Source organism: Odontesthes bonariensis, chromosome 7 (genome assembly GCF_027942865.1).
Source record: "Odontesthes bonariensis isolate fOdoBon6 chromosome 7, fOdoBon6.hap1, whole genome shotgun sequence".
Classification (NCBI taxonomy): domain Eukaryota; kingdom Metazoa; phylum Chordata; class Actinopteri; order Atheriniformes; family Atherinopsidae; genus Odontesthes; species Odontesthes bonariensis.
The window spans coordinates 21,730,889-21,750,662 of NC_134512.1; the positions used below are offsets into that span (position 1 = coordinate 21,730,889).

The 19,774-nt window shown below is 41.6% G+C and overlaps 1 protein-coding gene across 2 annotated transcripts; it reads right to left on the bottom strand.

Moving 5' to 3' along the window:
• Positions 1 to 250: 250 nt before the first annotated feature.
• Positions 251 to 14,936, bottom strand: rfx7b (regulatory factor X7b). 2 transcript variants are annotated; one of them, XM_075470066.1, is made up of 10 exons: positions 14,518 to 14,936; positions 12,604 to 12,637; positions 10,071 to 10,157; positions 9,591 to 9,628; positions 9,376 to 9,498; positions 9,159 to 9,278; positions 7,751 to 7,832; positions 7,445 to 7,652; positions 6,568 to 6,863; positions 251 to 6,477 (listed from the first exon to the last, which is right to left on the bottom strand). In XM_075470066.1, the coding sequence occupies exons 1-10, from the start codon at positions 14,643 to 14,645 to the stop codon at positions 3,175 to 3,177; spliced, it is 4,419 nt and encodes a 1,472-aa protein (XP_075326181.1). In that variant the 5' UTR covers positions 14,646 to 14,936; the 3' UTR covers positions 251 to 3,174. The 2 variants fall into 2 exon arrangements, with proteins under 2 accessions (XP_075326181.1, XP_075326182.1); XM_075470067.1 differs by lacking the exon at positions 9,591 to 9,628 and having other exon boundaries at positions 10,072 to 10,157.
• Between the last annotated feature and the right edge of the window lie 4,838 nt (positions 14,937 to 19,774).

Consider the following 19,774-nt stretch of genomic DNA (forward strand, 5'->3'; position numbering starts at 1 on the left):
AAAAAAAAAAAAAATCAATAGATACTCTTATATATTGAGCGAAACAACCATTTGTTTACGGACACAATAGATACATGCTAGATTTTTTAAATATTTCTTTTTTGAATATAACCTTAACAGTACAGCAATGACAGCAAATTGGTGATATTCAAAAAAGAAAAACCAGGAAACCACATTGACACTCAAGTCGCACATTGTTGCTTCTTTCTACGACGACATCCAAAATCATCAACACTTCCAACACGCAGCATTCTTTAAAAAAGGTTTATTGGCTTTTAAAACCACTTTAAAAATCTCACCAGTGAGTACTTTCCATTGAAAAAAGAAACAACGTGTTTGCAATATTAACAAGCTACTGTACATTAAGCAGAACACCAGACAACACCACAGAGGAGGGTTTTTTTCTTTTTTTTTCTTCTACTGGTAGAAATGGACAAGATAGTCAAACAGAGTTGGGTCAGTAAAAGGTAAAGAATCAGAATCACTGCCAGATGGAGCTTCGATAATCATGAAGAGGTGCATTTCCTTCATTCAAATTGAAATATCAGTGCCTTATTGTGAAAGGAAAAATGGAGAACATGGAAAATTTCTTCACAAATGTATTTAGCAAAAAAAAAGAAAGAAAGAAAGAAAGAAAAAGAATACGTAAAGCCATCAGAAAAACAGTCGTCAAAATAAACATATAAAACATTTAACTTAGTAAACAGCACACAACCAAAGAAAACTAGCACTGCCAGTCTGGTTAACAGAACCTGCCCAAATCACAGAAGACAGTGGTTACCAAGAATACAAAGTACAACAGAAGTCATCACACATGCGTGTGTACAATCATTTATCAACATAATGAGCATGTAGGTTTTAAAAGGTTATTTAACTTTTTTTTCCCTCAATGCTTTGTATTCTCATGTATGAGAATGAGTTAGAAATGTGTATCTCACTGAGATTAAAGCACATTTTGCTACAAGACAATTAGTCATTTTCTGACAATCCATTTAATTTCCTTACTCATCTTATCATAAAAAACTATCCTTTTTCTTTTTTTTTTGCGGGTATCCATCATTACATTTGTCCATAAGGATGTGTCGAAGCCATGTGTCGTAAAAATTTAGTGCAATAATGTGAACCTCCAAAGTTTGTTGAAATATGAGTTATTCTTTTTCTCCTCTCTTTTTTTTTCTCCAGTGTCTGCTGAAAGACTTTGAGCACAATGTCTGTCACAGAGATGTCTGCAACCAGCTAACAGTATCACAACTTTTTTTCCCCTCAATATACCATGCTATTGATCCTGCTCAAAGCACACATCACTTCTGCGACCGCAGAGACCTATTATCTTTGAATAGGAAAACAAAACAAACAAACAAAAAAAAGTAAAATCAGCAAGCGAGACCAGACAGCATTACTGTTACGACACATTGAGCCAGAAATGTAACACACAACATACAGTATCTTGCCGACTATAAATCTGTTAAGCTTTTTTTTCTTTTAAATGGCACATACTTAGCTAGAATAATGGCCATAATATAGTGTCTTGATACATCAAGTCTCTATGTATCTATCCTATTTACAGATGGAGCTTAAACATGACTTATACAACATTGACAATAGCCAAAAACTCAAGCAAGCATCCTACTGTATCACATAGCCTACCTGGCTTGCAGTGATGGTTTCAACATGCTTTCAGGTCCATGGTTACCTATAAAACATAGGACAGTGACCATTTCACAAATTTACAAATTGTACATAAGTTTCACGCAACTTAATCCTTTCCCTCAAATGCAATAGAACTCTTTTATATCTCTGAGGCTGCCCGCTTCCCATTGTTGTTAACTTTAACTCAGGAGTGTTTTTATGTGTAAAAATCTCTTTATGATTCACAAAAAAAAAAAAAAAAAAAAAAAAAGTCGTCTTTGGTATGGACATAAGGCCAGATTCTCTACAAACAGAATTTCCTCGATCTCAAGATGACATCAAAACATACAGCCTCTCCGGGCAGTCGTCGTAGCGAAGCCGTCTCCATACCATTGATGTTGTGATCCATGCTGGGAGTGTAGCATGCCCAAAAGAAAAAAAGAAGAAGAAAGAACAAAAAAAAAAAAAAATCTCATGACCGAAAGTGTGCCTGCCGCAGTTTTCATGAAATGACAGCATGGCAAATTCCTCTAAATCCACTAATGATGAGGGCACACTCAATGTAGTCGTCAGCCTGTACAGTGCGCATCTATACTTTTAACACTGCGAAACAAAAGCAGAATAAGAAATAGCACTGAAAATATCAAGAGTAACAGCTGCCTTGATAAGAATGAAGCTCAGGATGGTTCCGAAGATATCTTAACATTGTACTATATACAGTCTTTCTAAAGATGGCATAAGGCCGTGAACTTTGGGAATAAGGCAGCCAGTTGTTGATTCCTTTCAATGTATAGTCCACGAGGTGGCCTGAATCCCCATCTTCTCCTTACTGACTCATCTACTCCCTTTATAAGATATTAAACATTACAAGAAGAATAGGCTTTAAGAAAATTTCATTCTTGGACAATGCTCAGATGTGAACCAGTTTTCCACTGATTTGGTTTATGATAAAGTATAAAGATTATGTCAGAAATTCAGCACCTGGTAGCCTAAGATGCTACCTTTTTTAATATTTAGATATGGCAGGCAAACGCACTACAATTATTATGTGCATATACTACAATACCAATATTGTCTCCATTTGGTTGAACTTGAACTGCACACGCTGAAAATTGTATACAACAGTTTTTGGTGAAGTCTTTTGTGCCAGATTTCCTATCCGTCTCACTTTCTTTAATTGTTCATGAAGTACAAATATTGCATTATTTGAAGATTATCCTTATCTCACTGATCACAGCACACATATGCTCTTTGTAAGTGCATGCTGCCACCGAGTGCTCACACTCTTTGCTTGAAATGCTTACATTTCTGATTTCGGATGAGGGAGAAAAGTGGTTAAATACTGAAACTCTGGGTGACAAAACGATAACGGAGGGGAGTAACTAAACATCAGCAGGAGAGATTTTCTGGTTAAGCCTGGCACTTTGAACAGAACAAATGGCAAAGTCCAGACAAATCCCAACAAACTATGGTGTAAAAACAGATACTACATATGCATCAATTCAAACAACAAAGAACAGAAATAGTACAGAATAAAAGGGAACATTAACCCAGCATCTCTACTGTTGTAGGCTGGTCTTTGCTTTCTAGCCAGTCAAAACCAGAGTTCACAGTATCACTGCATATCTGCTGAAAAAGCGGGTCGTTCTTCAGTTCTTCCAGTGTTGAGTCTTCATATTGTTCCTGCTGCTGATTAGGATCAAACAGCAAGTTGGCGTCCAAAGTATTAAGGTCAGTGATGCTACTGGACAGATCTGAGGTCAGTCTGATGTCATTTGAGAAGTCGGATGCCACGGCGTTGAGCTCCGAAGCTACCTGACCAACGAGCTGGGAACTGGGATTGAGACCATCCTCTCCCAGCAAGTCCTTGACAGTGTTGTTGAAATCAAGCTGCTGTTGTTCATCCTCCACCTCCTGCTGCTGTGTGCTCTGGAGGAGGAGCTGTGGTTGTGTCTGCACGGGATCCTCCTGGAGCTGCTGCTGCTGGTCTTGTTCACCTGCTTGTGCTTGGCTATCCCCAGTGGAGAAACTCACCTGCTCTCCACTGCCAGTAGTGAGATAGCCATGCTGCTGGAGCTCAAAGGCGGCAGGGCTGGAGCTGACGGGCAGCTGAGTCTGGTGAGCAGTTCCTCCTGCAAAGCTAGGAGTGGTCTCCAGGATCTGTGTGAGATTCATACGAGCCGTGTAGTTAGAGGGGAGGTTGTTCATGCCCAGACCACGGACAGAATCATCCCCATCAGCTTCCATCTTGCTGAGGAGAACATTGGTGATCTTGGCTGTGTTACTCTGACCCTGCACAGGCAGCATCTCACTCTGCATCATGATGTTAAGAGGTACAGACTGGCTCCGCTGGACCATGCTGTGGACAGAGCTCACTGTCTGACTGTTGGAGAGGATGTTGAGCACCTCAGAGGTGATGGGGGAGTTGAAGGGTGAGACCACGGCTCTAGTTGTTGTCGTGGTACTCGTGGGGGTGGTTGGAGGACCGGTGTTGCCACTAAAGTTCCTCTGTCGCACTGCAGGGCTAACACTGCGGCAACGGAAAGTACTGGTTGTGGATGAGGTGGAAGCCTTGCTGTCTAACGGTGCGGGCACAGCAAAACTTTCCTGTTTAGTAGGAGTAGTAACACCTGTTGCCAGATGCTGCTGCTGCTGTTGTTGTTGTTGCTGCTGCTGCTGAACTGGAGAAATGGGTGTCAAGCGGCCAAAGTGAGCAGCATCCTGTCTTGACTGAGACTGAAATGACTGGCCAGGGATTGCAAACGCATGAGGCTTACGAAACTGATCATCTACTAGGTCTTGATAGCTAGGCAAAATGCCAATACTATGGTTGGACAAAGGACCTGCAGAGTTGCTGTTGTAGCGGTTGTTGATCCATTCCAACTTAGCCTTGTCGGGGTGTGTTGCCATAGGCCTTTGCATGGGCTTAACAGGGCTGCTGGAGACGATACTTGCATCATGATAACCTGTGATGCTGGAGTTAATAGGAGTGAAAGCAAAAGGATTACGGCACTCCACTGGGCTTGGGGGTACACTGCTGCTGCAGTTGGACAGCGGTGTGCTGATGGGGGTGTGGCGGCCCATGGCTCCATCCACAGGAGTGATGGGAGCCATGCGAGAGCAGGGGCTCTCTCTTGTCAGGCTGTGTGCAAGTGTCATTTCAGAGGTGGGGGTTGGTGTCGGGGTTGGTGTCGGTGTTGGAGTAGGAGTTTGGACAGGGGTGGTACTGCTGTGGGCAGAGTGGTAGAAGGTAGTACTGGCTTGGTGAGCATTTAGGATAGAGCTTTGACTGCTGGCTGACTGACCCTGTAGGGACACATTAACGCAGTTTACAAACAGCCCCTTCAGCTTCATCTGCTCCTCCATTTGGACTAGCTCTTCCACAATGCTGTCCTGGGTCATGTCATCATCATTGAACGGGAAATAGTCCATGTTGGGTTGAGAACCTGCAAAGTCAACCATCTCCTGTGTGAGGGTGAGCTGGCCGGAGGCCTCGGAAGGTTGAGTTATCATGGAAAGTTGGTCAGACGGGGCTTGTTTGTGTTCTGCTGGTAATTGCTGTGTCTCCCATATTGTGCTCTTTAAATCACTCATCACAGAGGCTTCGTGTGGTCCTGAGTTGGCTGGTATGGCACGAGGGTCCCCAGTGATCTGCTGCAGCAGCGCCTGATCAGACGCGTTGTTTCCAACAACTCTAGCATTGGTATCAATGCTGATAGTATGGTCTTCGTGTTTTACCACCAAGTCTTGCTGTTTCACAGCAGTCTGGGTTCCCTGTATGTGTGAGATGGGAGCATCACTGAGTGCAAGGATCTGTGGGGGCCCAATAGATGTGTGTTTCACAGTCCCTTTGCAGGGGGCACTCTCTGGTCTCGCAGGGGTTCCTGGCCGGGGAATCCTCTTCACCGCAGCACTGACCCCAGGTTTGGGATTGTCATTTACAGCAACTGGCTGCTGGGAGATAAACACCCTCTTAACAGGAATAACGTGGGACTCCCCGGCTGTGCGCTTCCTCGGGCTCTTGGCATCTGAGCAGGGATCCTTGGATGATGGGGTAACAGCAGACGAGCCATTCGATGATGTGTTGCCACTGGAGTTCTGATTATCAACAGTCAAGTACAAGGTACTGTCATGGCAGTTACTGTTATTGCTGTCCAGACTCCCAGCTACGGATGTGGAGTCACCTTTTATTCTTACCCCTTTGTCTGGTCCTGGAGAACACTTAACAAGGAAGCTTGGCTCACTGGCAGCCCTGAACTTAGCCATTCTCTCCTCTTTGGCTACAATAGCATGTTTTTCTGTGCCGGATGTGGAGTTATTGTCATTTCCAGCTTCGGACACCCCTTTGATGTCAATGGAGAGGGCTGGAGTTAATATCTGGGCACATGGTCTGACTGCAGGAGAGTGAGGGGTAGCCGAACTTCCACCTTGTGACTGCTGGGAATCGTCCAAAATAGCTGCGGTGCTCACACCAGCTGAGGCTGGTCGCATGGTTGTGCTGTTGCCGTTACTGCTGGGAGCCAGAGCGATGGCCGTCATCTTCACCACGTTGACTGAGCTGACATGGGGAGTGGGCATCACAGTTTTTATGGGGCTGTTGGTGATAAGCAGGGTGGGTGGAGAGCGCAGCGTGATGGCACTGGTGGCAGAGGGCTTAGGCAGGATTTGAGCGTACCGTGTACTGTGACGTGCCAGCCGGTCACCTACAGGACTCGCTGTGATGTTCTGGGGATTTTTGGGAGACTGTTTAAGAGACTGAGTGACCACTTGGAAGTTCACAGGCAACACTTTTCCTTCTGCTGTCCCCACAGGGCTGGGTGAGGTCATCAACTGCCTGCCTCTCTGTACCTGGAAAAGCAATAAATATATTAGTGCATTCACGCGCATTCATAGAAAACATCTCTGGACATAATTCATGGGCAATAGTCAACTGCATACCGTGACTGGGCTAGGGACAGCCGCTACTACGATTCCTATGGTGGGCTGAGGAGATAGCAGAGCAGGGCTGCCACAGGGAATGGTGGGCCCGGGAGTGCTGGCCTCTGTTCGCTTGATTTGGGATTCACTGGGCAGAGGTGAGTGGAGCTTCTGCTCTTGCTGCTTTTTCTGGATCTTGCGTTGCAACTGCTGCTTTGCATCAACAGAAGGAGAGGGCAGGGTCTTCACCTGGGGCTGGAATGAGTTTGCTTCTGCAGTGGGCACAAATGCAGAGGCCGGGGTTGGGGTTTTCATTCCTGCCGAGACAAGATAAAACAAAAGGATTATGATTATGAGGTACACGGTGGATGGAAAGGGGTAAGGCATAATTTTGCAGTCTTGGGTCACTAGCAATCTGGTACAAGGCAATTATGAGGTTGCTTAAGATAAGACAGCTGTATTATCCCATGTTTTCAGCACCAAGGACAGTGCACAGGTTTTTGAGAGCCAGATCAGTTTCATAAAATTTCTAGCGACATGCCACTCAAGATAATTTACTCTGATGTTCATTATGCAACTTCGACTTCATCACTTCCAATCCAAAAATGAGCATGACGGTAAACAGCAGAACTTGCGAACTTATTGGAAATTTGCAGGTGCTGATCACTTGTGAAACAGGATGTTACATGGTCTGCAATATGAGTGTGAGTAGTGTCCATAAGTTATGGCCTCAGGTTTAAATATATAAGAACATTTGCTGGACCACAAGGGGAAAAGTCTCCTGCATCATCGAGGCGCAGATGTATAGGCTATGATGTCCATTATCAACTTATAGAAAATATTATGCAAAGTACACGATGAACTTCCAACACACACGCAAATAAAAAAAGCTCTCTACCTGTGGGAGTTCCAGTCATAACAGTGAGTGCAGCCATGGACTTAGTACCAATGTAGTGGCTATTGAGCAGGAAGCGCGCCAGGTCCTCCACGCTGTCAAACTGACGACTCAGGACCTTTTGGGCCCACTCACACACCAGTCCGCAGGCTGCAGATCTCATTTCATCCTCAGCGCTCGGAGACTGGCCTGTGGACTCCATCAGCTCGCACTAGTCACAGAGAGCAGAGGAGCAGGCAGGTTTAGAGCATCAAACTGGTTTAAAACTTTTGACCTGAGTCAAATGTTTTGCAACGTGGTGCAACTTACCCCGTCACCAGATTTCTGTAGATCTAGGTTGGGTAAGGTTGGCATGTGAACAAAAGCTTTCTTCCTCAACCCGCTATAACAGTATGTGGGAAGGAGTTAAGGCTTCTAAAGCATTGAGACTGTTACACCGGCAGCATCTAAGTCCTGAACTGACTTTCTGTTCCTGATCTTTTCTGTGTTCAGCTTTGCATCAGCTTGAACAGGCAAGCGAGGTCTCAGCCCAGGATCTCTTATTATTTCTCCACTAAAGCCCGGAACACACCGTATGCCAGAGGCAAGATGATGATGGTGAAAGAATTGTGGGGAAATATTTGATTGTGATGATGACGATGATCATGTTTCAACATGTTACAACCTACGTCTTTTAATCAACCAACAGTAGCATATGATGGAGTGACGTGCTGGTCAACACAAAGCTGGAGAAAGTTGTGTGATAACAAGAAAAACTCAAGAGTTTAGATGAAAACCAAACGAGATAAGCGGATCAAACTACAGAATAGATCTGCTCGAGTTGGTGGAGCAGAAGTATTGTCTGTATGATGTGTCCTCCATCTCAAACCATAAATAGAGACGCAGCACAGAAGTTAGGCAGGACAGGAATAACATGTAAGTAGCAAACCAGTGAACCTACACAAAGTAGTAATTCATTCAAGTAGTATTCATTTTTAGGTCATTCGGCTCATAAGACTTTTGTGCCGATGTGACGGTTTAAATCTGTGTTGCTCCTTACGGCCGCGGCCTGTCATGATTCGGCAGGTATCGTCCTTGTCAAGTCTAGACACATCAAACGTCTCTGCCATGATCATAAGATGCCTGTGACACACTGCGGCTTTCAGTGAACTTGCGTGACAGCTAAAATTGCCCGGTTTGCAAGTTCCTTGAGGCAGAGCCGCCGAGGAGTCGTGTGTTTATTTAATTATGTTAATTTAATGTTAATTTATTGTTTGTGCATTTTGTCGACAAGAATATGCAAAAACTGCCAAGTGAAATTTGGTGAAACTTGGTGTAGAGTTGGTTCAGGGGCAAAGAAAGAACCAAATAGATATTGATGCGGATCAAAAATGCAAAAATACAGCATTGGCCATGGTGGAAAATACACTGTCTGAGAGCTCTTGCTAGCTTTTTAGAAACAATATTCTTTGCTACAACAGCTATTTGAAAACCACAGAACATCAGTTAATGGAAAATAATTCAAGCTACTGGCATAAGAACCCTCCTCGTTGATCTCACATCAACAATGGGCAGGATTCTTACCACAATCCCGTAATGACTTCTGCTAAAAAAAAGTTTGCTGTTGGTGCAGTTATGGTTAGATTTAAAAGTGATGAGGCCTGGATTGTTGTAGGCGAACAGCACGAACACAGACACTCAATTACACTTTGTAGAAGGGCTCACGAGAATATAAGGATATTTGGATTTGCCCCTCATGCCCAGTCGACGTGCTTTCATGTTGGGAAAGACATTCTTCATAATCTTTCCAAAGTCCGCTGCACTCAGTGGATTGTAGCCAAGATTGTCACAATAGCTCCTGGAAAAGACAAAAAACGGCGATTATAAAACAACCAATACTGCATATTAGTACTCAACACATTTTCTGTCCCCATCGTTTGCGCGACCGCACTCACTTGTATTCATCATACACTTCTTGCTTTGGGAGGGACGTCTCTGGGTGCTCTTCTAGGTGATTTCGTATCCAGTTGAATGCATACATCTGTTGAGTACGGCTTGACGACATGGAACTCTGATCACTGAAATCAGCGCAAAAAAGAGAAATAAATCCGGTGAGGCGGTGCCCTCGACTGGTGTGCATCATTTCTTGTTAATACAGAAACTTTAATACCATAATCCAGGAGTGGAGGACCCCCTCTCATTCTCAGTCCAAATGGGTAGAATTTGGGGGTTGGGATGATGAATAGATATGGGGAAACAAATGAAACACAGACAGCTAGGTATAGCAAAGATCTACATATTTCAGTGGTTTGGTTCAGAATGATAATCATGACTCAGAAATTTGTAATAAGAGAGAAGGAAAAAAGGAAAGAAAGGAACAATGCTAAAAATGTTACAAGACAAAAAAAATAAGGCTTCAATTAAGTTTGGCTTTAGGGGGTATCAGCCTAACCTGTGTCTGTGTTTAAAGCCAGTGGATAAGGATTTGAATTTCTGACAAGCAATGAGACAGTGCCAATAATGCATTGAGACCCACAAAAAAATAAAAAAATTATAAAAAACATGCGAGTGTGTGTGAAGTGGGGACAAAAAAAAAAATAGACCAAAGAGCAACGCGATAAACCTCAGTTTAACGTGCATCTGTGACATACCTTTTATCATTGCCACTGCTGGGACCAGAAGGCAACTTAAGGTAGAGGTAGAGTTTTTCGATGTCTGTAAACTTCTCAACATCTTGCTGTAGAAATTCAAATATAAAAAAAGGAACAGTCAAAAAAGTATTTATTTATTTATTTATTTTTCAAATAAAGTTCAAGTTAAAATTGTAGTCCAGTGGCCTTAAGAGTTTCCCAAACGGAAATCTTTGAACCAAGGCCTCGGGGAGCAGGTTTTTAACAGAGAACGAATCTACTCCTAAAAATAATCTAATTAGCTATGTTTAGACATTTATACACTATATATAGAGTATAGTTCAATTAAAAAAAAAAAAAAAAAGCCTATCAGGTTGAAAATGAAGCTTCTTGTTTAATAGTACTACACGTGTATGACAGTTCAGCGCAACCATCTCACCACGGCTGCCTTTCAGTTGTACTTTTTTTAATGGATTCATGCCACCTCTTCCTCCTCTATTTGCTTCTTTGTTGCTATGGGAAACCGATACTTACATGAATGAGGTGAGAGCTGTCAGCCAATAAGCAGTGAATGAAAACGTTGTTTACCACCAGCCACTGCTACGAGCACTAAGTGAATTATGTGTCTGACTAAGTGGTGGGGACCTACATCGGGCTTCTAGCTCTTTTCAGGAAAGACATTTCCAGGAAACTTTCGGCAACCTCGGGGGGGCTGTGACTGCTGACGTCTCAAACCGGCCTCTGCCTCTGAGCAGAATCTCCTCAACAACATGAAGTAGTCAAAGATGCACGGAAGGATGTTTCTGCCCATAACTTGAACAATTTGCTTGTGACTTGCTTGCACTGAAGAGAACTAATCAGATGTAGCTGTTTTTAACCATCATTTCCTAAAATTGTAAGTAGTTTCAGCACTGATGTATTGTTTTATTCTTAACGAATCAACACAGCAAAGTCCTGCTGGAAAGTTAATGTCAGGGTAAAATAGTGAGCACATTATCGATATAACATACACAAAACAGATTTTCATCTATCTGGACCTTAGTTAAAAAACATTTTCCTGCCAACTGTGTCCCGAGCAGGAAATTACAGCATCTGTACAGCAACTTCACCAAAGCGGGGGCACATCAATTGCCAACTATTGTAAGTAATACAGTAACTACTAAGTAAGCGAGTAATGGATGATTAACTATACAGGCCTATTTCGACTGGTCCCCGAGCATCACTTCAATTTGACAAATAACACTTCACTGAAAGACCAGTATGGAAAAGAGTTCTCCAGGACATTTTACTAACTTCCTTAATCTAATCATTCCTCAATTGGATAAATATGTTGAAAAACTAACAAGTTTTCCACTATGAATAGTAACCCTGCTAAATATTTTCCAAAAATTTCTAGCGTGAACGTTAACAAGCGACTTCCAAATTTGTATCCTGTTGAAATGACCTGATGCGAGGAATCCCTGGTCTCAGATACAGGTAAAGATAAATCACCATCTAAACTTTCAATCCTGGCACCCACAAGCCATTATATTTGAACATAAAAAAAAAACAAAAACAAGACGACATCATGTGTTTAAGTCTTTTTCCGTAAATCATTTGACCTTCTTAGCAGCTGTTTATATCACGGCAAAATCTCTCGTCGTCTCAAGCCCATTATCACCTCACGATAAAACTGGATTTGAGGGAATTTTGCATCCACGTGTGTCTTGATATGTAGGTCACAGGATAAAACAAAGCAGGCACGTTTTTTCTTAGATGAAAACTGAAAGACGGCCGCATCCGAAGCCTACTACGTTCTACTATTCTCAGCATTAAAAATACACACGTGAACTGAATACACTTCAAAGGTTTTAAGCCCAGCAAACAAAGACAAAAAGAGCCACATCTTATGTGTTTAAAAGGTCTTTTAAATCCCTTTTTTTTAATTTTTTTTTTTTATTTAATCCTGTTTTATGTGATGTGTAAGCATCAGAGGTGCCAAATGGCGGATTTTTCATTAGGCCAAAAAGAAACTAACGCTGCCAAACTCTAGACACATTGGTTGAAATTAAGGTAAACAGATGTTTTTCTTCTTTTATGACAAAAAAAACAAAACAGACAAAGCTTTCTCATGTGGCTTTGATGTCACTGGTGTGGCTTTTGTGGCCGAAAAAAGCTGAGATGAACTTCAGCTCGGACAAATCTAAAGCACAATGTGCATAACTAGACAGTGTAAAAAGACATGAAATGAATAAATGCCTTGTTCTAACTCATATATATATAAATATATATACCTGTGTGTACTATTATACATTTACAGGCTCATCTAAAACAACAGAGTGGCACTATTACAAAGAAAATAATTCACGTTTTAGTGTCAACATCAATGTGTCCTTTTTGAACGCGTCGTAGCCATGTGAACTTTAGGTGAGACGTTAAAAAGAATTCATGCATACAGCAAACATTTAACATTTAATAAGAGCTGGTCCGCACACAAGCAAATAGCTACAGGTAACTGGTAAATAATGGGGTAATTGTTAAGTAACAAAAAGACTGGTATTTATGGATACTCACCAATATGCTGTCCACTTTTGATTGTACAGATTTGCTACAATGAGAAAAAGAGCAAAATCCAGGCAAGTGAATCAAAACAAACCTGCATTAAAATGACATTGATACATTCAGCATTTTTCTCAACCATTCCAGCAGAGTTGATGAATCGGCTCTCCCGGTTCATCACAAGTTGCCAACATGGGCTCTTTTACAAACTGCCTGCCAGGCCACAAAGTGTGAATCTGAACTCAAAGGCGGCATAAATGATGAAACACGACCTTTGACTGCACCTTGAGCTAATAAGGCGCGATTCAAATCAAGATAATGTTAATGTTATTAACATGATGTTAACATGTTTCAGAAGGTTTGAAAAAAACAACAACAAAAAAACCCATGTCAGATGACAATTTAACTTTATTTATTAGCCTTTTTAAAATTTCTGCGCATTTACATGCAACTATGGCTCAGATTTCCATCCCATAGATCTTTGCGAGCTGCACTATAAGCCCTTAAACATTGCCCGCTGCTCCCCTGAGATAAAGCCATGAACAAGTGCCCAGGCTGCTCACTTAGCTACAGAGTTTGACTCCAGGAGGACACAGTCCCAAACCTCAGATGAGCTCACAATGCTCCTGAGAGCATTCGAAATGTTTAAGCTTTCACCCACATGTATACATCTGTTAAGGGTTCCCAGGATTACCTGACCTGTGTATTTGTCAGACAGAAACGGGCTGGCTGACCTGGCTCGTTCACTACTCCCCCCCTGAATTAAACTATACACTTCAGGTTATCTCTGACAGATGTAGTGCTGCACACTTTAGTGTAAGGCACAAGTCATTTATACATTGTTCCTTAGGACATTCCTCACAAGAAAGACATTTTCACTTTTAAAAGCACAGATAACACACCTAATAAGGGGGTCTTTTCTCTATAAACACAACGATGTGTTAGAGAGCTTCCACACAAAATCTGGACCGAATTCAGCCTTCATTAGTTGCATTATACACATGCGATTTCCCTGCTGTGTAAATAAGGAGATATCAGGAGTGAAACAGGTATCCGTGGCTCTTTCATAGGCTAATTTAGGCCACGCAGATAACATGATGAAGGGGACACATAGAGCACTACTTTTACAAAGACCATCAAAGCAGTGCGATCAAAGGACGAGCAGCACAGCCTGTGAATATTTATTTTGGTTAAATAAGCAAAACCCTTTAATAGCTACGTTTTTCACTTTTTTTTCTGCCGCGAGTTAACTCAGAAACGGAATCCATTTCAAATCAACGTGTGCAAAAAATGTGAATAGGTCTGAATTCTGCCCACGCCGTGCAGCTTCCCGTGGGGAATGATGAATATATGATTTTAATAATAATTCACGGGGGATATGAATAATTTCCCAAACCTTCTGTGCGTAAAAAATACAAATGTCAAAAAGTAAATCGCGATCAGAGGCAGGGCCTTTTCGACAATAATCTGCAAACGCGCCAGCTTTCTTATTGGGAGCATGAAACCCCGGTGAGGCCGCTTCCGTGGAGCCGTCTGCTTTGACACCTGTCATCCCGAGCATCAGCACCACCGGTGTGTTTTTGGTGTCATCTATTATAACATGGCCTCCTATGGCTCGACGCTAATGATCGGAGCTGCCACCGATGCAAGTAACCCGATGTTACCGTGTTATTGCTGCATCCACGGGACCCGGACAGCGTCTCGTGGCTCGCTGCCGTCGTATTTCGGTTAAATATTTGTGGTTAGCTGGGGAGCACTGGTGTTATTCTCGGCCGCTTTGTGCAGCACAGTGCCTCCCCTCCCTTCCCCTCCCTCCCTCCCCTCCTTCCCTCCCTCCTTCCACTACAGAGTCAGATACGCTAATTATGAGGCTACGGCTAGCGAAAAGGACAGTGTGGCTGCTTTGGGGGTGATCGTTCCCATCCTTACCAAATTGAATTCTTTATTTTGAACTGTAACGCGTTAGCCTCAGGCCCCTGGAGTCCTGGCACCAGCGCTGGAAGAGAGCCTAATCCCGAGGCAGGCTTCTGACCAGGTTGTTGTTGATCATCAGCCATCGCGATGGAGGGGTGGTGGGGGAGCTTTAACAAGTAGGCCTCATCCCCGGCTGTGCACTGCACCGGACCCACCGCTGCTGGAGCGGCTCAGTCAGCTAGGACAGCCCGCTGAATCCAACACAGAGCATGGCTACAAACACTGCGATCAGACCCTCACAAACAAAAGCTAAAAAAACACAACCGGGCATACAAAAGGCATTTCGCAGAGGTATCTCCGCTGCCGCAAATAGCACGCCTGCAGCAGCCAGCAGCAGCTACAGACGAGCTGCCTGCGTCAAGGTGCACGCAGGAAGCACTGACGACACCGGAAGTGCAGTCGAAATAAAACACTGCTAACCCTTTTGGTTTCTCTCCTTTGGTGTCATGGTGTTTTTAGGATTTCTTCTTTTTTTCCCCCAGAAATATTGGCATGTTTTGGGAAGATGCTTCTCCCTTTTTCTTTTTTTCTCTTCACTTTCTGACTTTCTCTGTGTTATTGTAACTCATCTGGCGTGACTGTGTTGTGCACTCGATGTGCACCATGGCTGTAATAAATCAGATCAAATAGATGCTTCTCAAAGTTATTGTTGAAGAGAGGCAAGTTGCTCACACACGTTGTTGAGAACCGTAATGCACAAATGACTTTGTCTCCTGTCAAAAAAGAAAACAGAGTCGCCAGTTAATGGAGGTACTTAACAAGGCAACTTGTACTTCTTCATCTTAGTATATTTCAGTGCTTTTTCTCCACTACATGTTTTCACATACACAGATACTTGTTACTAGACACTCAATCAGTGAGCAATTTCGGTGTTCAGTTATTTGTAGTTGCTACCATTTCAGTATTTCAGTTTTCATTAATTAACTCTGTTCATCTCCCCCATGTTGTTGACACCATTGCTTAGTGCTGGTCAGATGATATTTTATGAAGTCTAAGGGTCAAAATAACTTTCAATTTCCTCTAAATCACAGCATTTATTTAGAAATAAACAAATTCCGAGTTGTTATAGGAGTTACTGTTCAGTGGAAAAATCTACCACATGTTAATAAACTAAAATTGACTGTGTTATGTAATTTATATGATGTATAAAGCTATAGAAAGATATATGATGAGATGACCTGTACAAAAGCTAATCTTTCCAGCATATTGGACCATTTCAGGTATATTTACAGATAATAGTGGCAGATTTATATATGCTGACATTACCACTTTTGCCAAAGTAAAGTATTCACGGCCACTGGCTGTGCGTACCTGAATCACAAACTACTGATTTGGCAGCTCTGGAAACAAATTCTTCCGATAAAGTCGCTGGATCTAAACTTTGGTAGAATGGCCATTGTTTTAAATGTGACAGTGAAAATGTATTTCAAGCCATTTTAAGTTGTTTATTTCACTTTGCTCTATGAATATCTTTATCTTTGGGGCTTAACCCTAAGTAATGTAAATGGCTTTAAAGGGCATCTTTAATGTGCCATTTCATTATATTTGTTCAACATTTTAGAAGAAGTCTAGAAACTGCGATTCGCCGTTCAGCTTTAAACATGCCACACGTCTCTCCCAGAATATATCCTGGTGTGTTCCTCATCCAGCTTAACGGGGAAGTTCATTTGTCGACACATAAATGCATCCTCGTTTCCCTCATGTGCTAATCTAATTTAAGATGCGTTTTAATTTAAAATACCTCGTAGGGAAATATGTGCTTAATTATGTGTGGCTTGACGTTGTGTACTTGCTGCAGATCCACTGACGGCCTGCAGAGGCGCTGTTGCAGGAAGCTGGTTGATCAGATAGTGACAATGACGGGTGAACAGCCAGGATGATATCACTGTACCGTGTAAGCGGGCAGCTATCAGCACATATATATTGATCCCGATATCAGCAGATGTGTTTCTGTAAAACGATTCACATATAAGTGAGGCTATGCTGAGGCAGGTATCACAGGCAGATTGCTCCAAAACTGTCATTGCTCATCAAACAGCTAAGGCCACTATTTGTTCCTTCAGCTGAAATCTGAGAAACAGTTAGTCGGTAAAGAAAAGAAAAACCTGAGAGCATGATCTGAATTAAGACTGTATGTACGAAACAGAAATGAGAGGTTCATTATTTCCCATCAGTGTGTCTGTTCTACACACAATTTACACACGTGTCAATCTATCCACATTAATTGCCCCTTTTTAACCAATAAATGATCAGAGATGAGTCTGTGGACCACTCTCACGAAAAGAAACGTGTGGAAATTCTGGAGAATGAAGTCACCAGGTCATGAAAAACAAGACCTAAATACATGCTTTCATCATGACTTATTTTGTGCTGCCATCTGTCGATGGAAACAGGGAATGTTACTCCACGGCTTCACTGACAGCACGTTAATGAAATGGGATGCGAGACAGTCAAAGAAACGCATCGTGACGGCATGTTTGTGGCAGCATGTGGTGACTGATGTCATAAATAATAGAAATGTTGCTGCTTCGTCTCTGATCTTTTTCAGAACTCAAAGCTGCTCTGCTCCAGTTTCTGCACTCAATTTATCGAACTCGTACCAGAGAAGTCCTAAATCAGATTGGAGGTTATTATACAAACAAAATAGATTAGTTTTTCTAAAAGCAAACAATAAAGAAAACGTTGTTTATACAAAAGAGTTCATGTGCATATAGACATAATCTGTTTCTACAAGATAGAGTTTTATTCGTCCCACAAGGGGAAATTTCAAAAGGCATGTGTACTTTCAGACTCGGGGAATATGTGAAAATAAAGTAATATACGATGAGCATGATTGAATTATCAATACATTTAGTTTAAAAATAGCCACAGAGTTGATTAGATTGGGATCATATTAAAGGTTACTCTGTAAGTTAGTAGAGGATCATGTCACCATATCTAATCTTAATTATATGTTTAGTCTGCGTAACAGCCTCGCTGCTTGTTTGATGCTGTCAGTAAGCCTTTTTCTCAGTCTGCATTGTTGTAAATGAGTCTTTGACATGACCCAAACGGTCAGAGGCGCAGACACTATTAGTCATGTTGTGGGGACATTATGGGGACATGTTTGGCTTGTGTCTTTTTAAGAAATGTTTGAAGGTCATGCTTTTTTTTTTATGATAATAGCTGAAAACAACAAGACAATCCAATTAAAATGACCGTATCGGTAGTGTGATGTGAAATTAAGATCAACATATGACAATGTTTTTTTTCGCCTCTGAGTTACACACAGTCAATAACACAACACTCTTGTCACTTCCCGGTCAGATACTAGCAATAACATTGCTTGGCTAATGTTAAAAAGAATGCATTATTTTTACTATGCAATAGTCACCTTCATTGACGCGATTTTTTTAGTTGCCGTGGTTACTCATGAAGATGACACGTTACAGTGAAGCATGTCAACACTCTGGTTGGCTGCAGAAAATAACATCACTCGGTTAAAGTTAGGAAACAGTCATGGTTATGGCTAAGATTTTTTACAATGGTAGCACGACTCTCTTGGACACAATATTCACACTTCATGCGGTAGCTCTGACAACCACTGGAGGTTGCATATTCTTCTGACAAAATAATACATCAGATGTTCCAGCATGAACCATGTAATCTATTAGGACATTTTGCGGATGAGAAGAGTCTCTCCGAATACTGCCAGTCCTACTTTTAGAACACCGAGATTTTGGATTCCACGAGTTAAAAGCCCAGTTTGTGGGACATAGTGACAGCTAAGGGCATAGCCAGAGATTACAACTATCTCAGTATCCCTGCTTCACCCTCCCCTTCCTTGCATTGAAGAGAAAGAGAATAGTGGACTAAAAATGTGAAAGGCCTGCTCTACAGGCAGTGTTTGGTCATTAGAAAACTGACCTAATGTAGTGGGTTGGTGGTTTAAACACAGCAGAGTGGGATTAGATGGGTCTGAGAAAATGAAAAGGCACATTTTTTTTAATCATCGTGTGTTGAAGGAGTCATATGAGGTGAGGAGCAACTCTGGAGCAAAGTATATAATACTAAGTATGGTATTTCTTAAAAAGGTTATATTTGACTCCTTTTTGCTTCTCTGGGGAATATGAAACATCTATTGTGAGCTCTGCCTTCTTTGGCCTTAAACATTCAAATAAGACATCAATCCATTTCATTTTAGTACCACAAGCTGATTATACTGAGGACGACTTAATCAAATGTAAATGTTGACTATTCAACATAAAGTCCTTACCTCGGAATAAAACGAATATGATGTAAAGTTATAAGATTGAATTTAGTCATTAGGGGGTGAGAAGCAAATGCTTTAACCCTTTTTGGTTGTTCTGATCATATGTTTCATGTGAAAAGTGATATCAATTACTATGAATAGTCATATTTCCAAAAATGATTACAATCTGATGGCCAAAAACTAAGTTGTCCAATCTTAGTTGCGACTGAAATCTTTCTCACTTTGTCCATTTTTTTAGATAATGTGTCACGCAAACTCATAAAATTATGTCATTGCTGACCTGTTAACCAGCCCAATGTGGTACTTCATCTCAACCTCAAGAAAATGTTGTTTCTTTGGTAGTCATTGTTTTCTCACTCTATTTTTGACCTTCGGTTGTTGGCTATTCTGGACTGATTTATTTTACTGTCAATCTCCTGTCACTTCTGATTTGGCTTGGAAGGTCTCATCTCTGCAGACTTTGCCCTTGCTCATTCCTCCAAATGTTAAGATTTACACCACACTCATCCCAAAGAGGTCGCCTACTTTTGTGCCCACGTAATGCAATGGTGACATTTTACAGTATCTCTTGAATATCACTTCTTTCTAGAATGCATATCTCCCATGATGTATCAAACACATTCATGCAAACAGCACTCTAAAGGAATTACTTAAAAATGTTAGAAAAAAGGTAAATCAGACCAAGATTATCCAGTTTGAAAGAAAGCAAAAATAACAACGATGACAGACATCTTTTGAGAACATTTATGAAACTTTCAACTATTTTACCACAAAAACATGTTTGCTTGCAAAGAAGTGAAATGGAAAGGTAAAGTACACATTTAGGTTTTAAATTGACTCTGTTTTTGTCAGTTGGAAATTTATGCAAATTAGTACATACTTAATGTGAGAAAACCATTTTTAAATTCAAAGATTCAGTTTTAGAAGATTTGTAAATTTAAAAAATAATGTCAATGTATG

Excerpts from the sequence above, each read along its gene's own strand:
- rfx7b (XM_075470066.1), bottom strand. The coding sequence starts at position 14,645 with ATGGCTGATGATCAACAACAACCTGGTCAGAAGCCTGCCTCGGGATTA. Across the intron at positions 12,638-14,517 it reads AAAATAAAGAATTCAATTTG|CAAATCTGTACAATCAAAAG; the intron begins GTAAGGATGGGA and ends TTCTCATTGTAG. Across the intron at positions 9,629-10,070 it reads GCAGTGGCAATGATAAAAGG|ACTGAGAATGAGAGGGGGTC; the intron begins TATGTCACAGAT and ends CTACCCATTTGG.